At 38.2% G+C, this 6,112-nt stretch overlaps 2 protein-coding genes across 3 annotated transcripts in view; one reads left to right on the plus strand and one right to left on the minus strand.

Moving 5' to 3' along the window:
• The first annotated feature begins 1,739 nt into the window (after positions 1-1,739).
• The window catches only part of cfap300 (cilia and flagella associated protein 300), a 14,521-nt gene continuing 10,148 nt past the window's right edge, over positions 1,740-6,112 (plus strand). Inside the window, exons 1-7 of one of the 2 annotated variants that reach the window (XM_032536133.1) lie at positions 1,740-2,054; positions 2,180-2,261; positions 2,493-2,562; positions 2,705-2,862; positions 2,950-3,122; positions 3,220-3,286; positions 3,718-3,853. In XM_032536133.1, the coding sequence (XP_032392024.1) occupies positions 1,945-2,054; positions 2,180-2,261; positions 2,493-2,562; positions 2,705-2,862; positions 2,950-3,122; positions 3,220-3,286; positions 3,718-3,849 (792 nt within the window). In that variant the 5' untranslated portion in view covers positions 1,740-1,944 and the 3' untranslated portion in view covers positions 3,850-3,853. Of the gene's footprint in view, positions 2,055-2,179; positions 2,262-2,492; positions 2,563-2,704; positions 2,863-2,949; positions 3,123-3,219; positions 3,287-3,717; positions 4,032-6,112 lie in introns of those variants that run through there. The other variant, XM_032536132.1, reaches the window with a different exon arrangement.
• kcnq4 (potassium voltage-gated channel subfamily Q member 4) overlaps positions 4,437-6,112 on the minus strand; it is a 51,076-nt gene continuing 49,400 nt past the window's right edge. Inside the window, 1 exon segment of the mRNA XM_032536113.1 lies at positions 4,437-6,112. This exon segment is cut by the window's right edge and continues 1,806 nt beyond it. The gene's annotated coding sequence lies outside the window, so the exon portion shown is untranslated.

The raw sequence follows: 6,112 nt of genomic DNA on the forward strand, positions 1-6,112 counted from the left end.
CCGATAGAGCATGAGTCAAGTGCAATTACCACATAGCAATCAGCAGACAATGAGGCATAACAATTTTGCTTTAATGACTTTGTGCAATTACGTCAGGTTAAAGCCTGGCTGTACGGTATCAAAACATCAATTTGGCACAATTTTATCTCTCCTTGAATCATTTCTTTAGGTTGTAACAGCTGGATTTGGCCCCATCTAAGGCCCATCACACAACTGCATTAGGGTTGTCACCGTCTAGACACACTGAATTATCCCAGGCTGTCTGTTTTGATTATGAGAATATAACATATAAATACAGTTATACATACAGTGTATTGCTCCAATTAGATCAGTATTTGGAGGATAGGCTGATAATAAAAGTATGGCTAATGGATTTATAGTTATCATTCTTAAATCATAACATATTTCATGAGTCTCATCCAGTAGTCTCGTCAGGCAGAAGAAAATATTTTAACATCTACAACCTTACAAGTGACAAGTGCAAAGGCAGTGAAATTTAAGAGACAACACAACATGGTTACACATCGTGACTTCTGCTCTTGGGGAATATTGGGGTTTGGGCGTCTTATATTGGAATGTGGATCAAAGGGACCCCACATCGTCCACCATCCTGGAATGTTGTGAATGTGGAATGAAATGAATATTTGAGCCAAGAGAAATCCTACGTAGGTTGGCAAGAGTAAGCACACGTACAAGCCCTGAAGCATTTGCAGCCTATCATGCTTAACTGGTGAGATGCTACAGAACAGTTACTCTCCTTTGCACATGTTCAAAAAAATCTATTAGTGTAAGGGCAAGGTCCCTTTTACTACCAAATGAAAGGGACCTTGGCCTTTTCGTTTCTGAAGCTCAGGTGTTCCTACCAGATTGAACACACTTTACAAGAGGACATTCAAGGCAAATGTTAAGCAAGACGTTTGTCAAAACATGTGGGGATACATCTGTACACATGATACAGATGCCCAATAATTGAGATAAATAAAATAAGATTTTTGTAGCCTAATGAGTCTACCAGAGGGGATGTTGTTAGAAAAAAAGGAGGTGAGAAAGCAAGGCTGAGAGGGGATCAATATATAAATGCTTAATAATATTATTGAATAAAGCATTAATAGCCTATAGATTTTTTTGTCAAAATAATATTAAATCAGGGTCCACTTCCTTGCTTGTTCTTATGAACTATTCAAACTTGAGAAACAGTTTTTTATAAAGTCAAGAATGAACTGGTAAGCATTTTCTTGAATCAAATGTGATTTCCTTTATAGTACTGTCCTCCAAAACACCTTGCCAGGATATCTAACAATTACCTGTCCACTCACATTTTAATTAACATTATTATTAGTATTATTTTTAATACTACTATTACCACTACTACCAATAATAATAATAATAATAACACAAACCCTGCTGTATAACAGACTGAGAAAATAAGACAACAACTCAGATAAAACAGTAGTGCAGCTAGCCAAAGCAGTGTGTTTCTCAGGCAGGACAAGGATGCTCTCTGGTGGCTGTGGTGACATGTCGCCTGTCCCACTGTAGGTAAACGTTTACTCACCCTAGTAAATTGACAGTGAGTTAAATAAACTTATCGGGACAAAAAGACGACACTAACTAAGCACAATTCAAAGGTAAGTCAATAAAGTCAATGTTAGCTTGCTGAAAAATAATGTCTGCAAGAAGCGGTGACCGATACCAGCGTCCGTTGTCTAGGCAACAAGTACACGAATCTTCTGAGATGGAGGAAACAGCGAGACTAACCACTTCGTGATCATTCCGTGGAACTGGCACAAACCGTCCAGACTAGACGCTGATTGGCTGTTAGTGAGCACTCCTGTCACTGATTGGCCTGTGAACTTCTACAACGCTGGTACTTCTTTGTGCACACGAGTGAGTCGTCACTGTTTTTTGAAGGCTAACAACAACCACCAAAGAAAAAGTAAAAACATGGCAGGAGAGAAATGCCCATTTGACCAAACTTTTTCTCTTACTCCTCTTCCCTCCAAGAAGCCTTCCTTCCTACAGGACCGAAATGTCTTACAACTGTTGATGAAATGGTGACGTATGACATTTAGCTAACCTGAACACCTCTGAAAACCTATGTTTCTCCTTCTGTCAGTGGGGTTTCCGTAGGTTATTCCTGGTTGTATGACGTTCTAATGGACGTGTCTGGTATTTTCAGGTCCATGTTGGGGAGGATCTCGGCTCAGTCTTACAGCTTTGACCAGAGTTTTTACCCTTATAACAGTGAACGGTTTGCACTGGTAAGACCCATCATGATAATCTACTCAGTCTGAAATTACATTTAAACCACAGACAAATATGGCAAATTGAAATAAATTTTAAATCCCACTGTGATTGATGTGTTTAACTTTGTCTTGTTCGAGAGGAATGTAATGCTGCAATACAACAATTACTGGTTGTCTGTTCTGATAAAGTGTTTTCATGTGTTCAATCATGTGTGAATGCTATTGATGTCCCTCTGTAATATGCAGTGTTTCTTCAGAGATCCCAAAGTGATATCCAGCCTGAGAAAGATGGAGGCCGGAGCCTGGGAGCCTCTTGGTATGTCATGTCCCCACAGAAAGCCTTTCATCACTGATAGTTGGAAATTGATCTAATCAGTCATCTGACAATATTTGCTGTCAAATATCAGGGGAAGGTTTTTTTTTTAACTTTTGTGTGTTTTTGTGTGTGTTTGATGTAGACAAGCTGGTGGTGTCTGTGGATGTGGAGCTGGTGCCATGCACTAAAGTCTCCATGGAGCTGTTTGACCCAATCTACTCTTGTGGGATCTTGAGGCCCTCTGGACATGTGGTTAAATGCTTTCATGATGTCTACCCCGACTATGATGAACTCAGACAGGTTACTCTTTCTTTTCTCATCAACCCGTCTGTCTCGGTGTATTTCATTTGACATGGAGTTGTACCAAGTCTCCCTCTGTTCTTCTAGATGTTGCAGGAGGAGGATTCTGAGCACTACTATGTGGTGGGGAGAGAAGAGCGAGGAGAGCTACTGTTTCGCCTCTTCAAGCACCTGTGTTTGGGAGGAGAGCTCTGTCAGTACGAAGACACCATCGACCCGTACATCAGCACGACAAAGCAAATCTACAAAGATCTGATCAAGTAGGCAGAATGTGACCATCTTTAACAATTATTGATCAGGTTAATAAATACATCCAGATCTAATAATAACATTGTAATTCTACCCTTTACCACATAGTGTTCAGAAGGATCCAGAGACTAAGAAGATCAGTGTTGTCTCCACAGTCCTCAAAGTCTGTGCATATGTAAGTGACTGGTTGGATGTCTATTTGTGCCACCTAACAGTGCCAAAATGTAATTGGATTAAATTGGTTTTGCAATTGGCTGATCATTCAAAGTAACTGTGTAAGACGAGGAATGCTTACACATTTATGTATTAACTTAACATCTGTACTTGCATTGATGCAGTTCACAAACAGTGTTACTGGCCAACATTTGTTTAACTATTCTGCTAATTGAACTCAAGTTGATTGATTTAACCCTTAAGGTTTAATCATGACTGCACTGCTTTGTAGATGTTTAAAGAGATTGGTGATCACAGACTCTCCAACCAATAAATTGTCAAAAAGGATTATATTAAGAGTGGCACATTTCACAGCTGTCCTCATATTTAAAAGGCTTACTTGAATTGTCCTCATTATTTACACGCAAATATTGTATTGTTAATCCTCTGTAGGATGAGTCTGGACGATGTTTCCCCGGTAAACAAGAAGAGGAGCAGACGTTTGCCTATTTGATTGTCGACCCCTTTAAACGACACGTGACTTTGTTTTACCACTGCTACGGTGTAGGGAACTTCACATTGTGACAATGTGAAGTGTAGAACTTGTCAGATGGGGGACATGTGTATGTAGAAACACATATGAGCTCAGACTGCCATAGCCAGAAATCTGTTGTACACAATGACTTCCAAGTTTGAGTAACAAATGAGAAGGATTTATTTCTATTTTTGTTCTATTAAAGTATGTCAATAATATGTTTTAAACAGCATTACAATAACTCTTTGCCTGACAGCATAGACCATGATGAGCCTTTTGTTGGTTCTCCCAGAGTGTAGTAATAATAGTTTGTGGTTAGCATTTTAGCTACACTAAATGTTAGTAAACTCAACAAGGCAATTGAACATAATAAGATAAGATCGTGATTTTGGTTCATCTTTCACTTTTAAATCTTGGTATAGAAAGTTTTTAATTCTACCACATTCACAATAAATAGATTGCCTAAACCATATTTTGAATATTAACTATTGTCATTATTCTATGAACATAAATTCCTCGGTATGTCCAAATATTTTAAATTTTAACCCGCTGCAATAGATGCCTATCACTCTGTAACTACCACACATCACACAGTATTGATTAATCAGAGTAGTTTAGAGAAAAAAAGAAGGCAACATACAGTCCAAATAGCTTTATTGAAACAAATAAATTAATAAGTTAGTCAAGTGAGCTAATTTTATCCTCAGCAGATAAACATTTTTGTATCTCCTTAAAAGATCAATAGAAGTGTGCATTAGATTAGAAAATAAGATAAACTAAATATTTCATCAACCAGTAGCTACAATCAATTTGAATTGGAAGACTTTGTAAGCTTTTGCATTTTGCTTATTGCTTTGATCAGTTTCATGTTAACAACAGTTCCAATACCTAAGAAAGCAGTTAAAGGGCAACGAGCTGGAATGTCAAACGACAGCAAGTCTGTGAATAATGGATGGTTGGTTGGGCATCATGACGAAAAACAGAGGGGAAAAGAGCGTGCAGATTGAGTCATGCATAGCATTCAGTCAGTTAGACAATCAGTTACTGTTCCTCATCCTTGGTTTTCTAGACTAGCGCCCCCTAGTGGCCTCAGAGGTAGTTGAGTGGAAGCCATACTTCTCTATGTGACATGCTTGTGATAAGAAAGCATGCCTGCAGAGTTTCCTGTGGTGAAACAAATGTCCATGCCTCCAGATCTGACTGGTGTTAAAATACAGTAAGGGTGTCGAAGCAACCAGGTCCTGGCTGAGTTACAATGATATGCTAAACATACAGTAATATTCTCAGAAAATATCAAAGGTCGCAGCAGTCATAAAATACTAATGCCCTAAAAAGTACATTTTCAGAACTATTTTGATGGTGTTTCTTTAGTTAGATCAAGGATTTACAAACAAAAAGAGCATGGCTATCATCATGTGATACCCCTATCAAACACTTTTCTTCGAAGCACAATTAATATTTAAGTTTGAGACAGAAAGCCACACCATATCAGTTACAGAATGAAGACATCGAAGGCACAAGTCATTTCCTCTCATATCTTGACTCAACATCTTTTTCTTCTAATGCTGGAGCCACCACTAACTACAACATGCATTACAGGGGTCTCACACGTACATGAAGCTCAACATTCCCGACAATACAATGACAATAAAGTGAAGCACTGTTCAGTCTAACAATGTCTCTAATAAGTCTTTGCTATATTGTAGGCCTAAGAATAAAGCTTGCTGGCATTTCTCTATGAAATGAATGCAAGAACTGAAGCAAGCGCTGAAGGGCCATTTTATTCCTCATGGCATCAGATCATAAATAGACCAACCAATGAAGAACATTCACTGTTTAAACGTCTAGGCTTGGCTTCAATGGAAAAGTGGAGCACCTGAGTCAACTGGTTTGACTGGAACAAATGAATCACTTGCAGGGACAGAAGAACTGTTTTCACTGGCCGTACAGCTTGCCAAATGGTTTCTGTGTTGAAGCTGGCAGCAATTATCTGATGACGTTAAAAAAATATATACATATGATCTCTGCGAGGTGCTGAGTGTGAACCTGATCAACTTGACAACAAATGCTACATCTATTTAAAGATAATATATATAACTGAATTAAATATATTAACTTAAATTCTACATTCACTTTGACGACCAAAATAATTAAAAAAACAGAATTTTGCCATTATGGGTTAAACAAAATTGAATGCATATCAAAGATAAAAAGACAAAACTGTGTCAAGTGCCAAAGTACAGTATTTAAGTAAAGGAAATGTTTAATATTGAATGTGTGTGTGTGTGTGTGTGTGTGTGTGTGTGTGTGTGT

The sequence above is a fragment of the Etheostoma spectabile genome, chromosome 14 (genome assembly GCF_008692095.1).
Source record: "Etheostoma spectabile isolate EspeVRDwgs_2016 chromosome 14, UIUC_Espe_1.0, whole genome shotgun sequence".
Classification (NCBI taxonomy): Eukaryota; Metazoa; Chordata; class Actinopteri; order Perciformes; family Percidae; genus Etheostoma; species Etheostoma spectabile.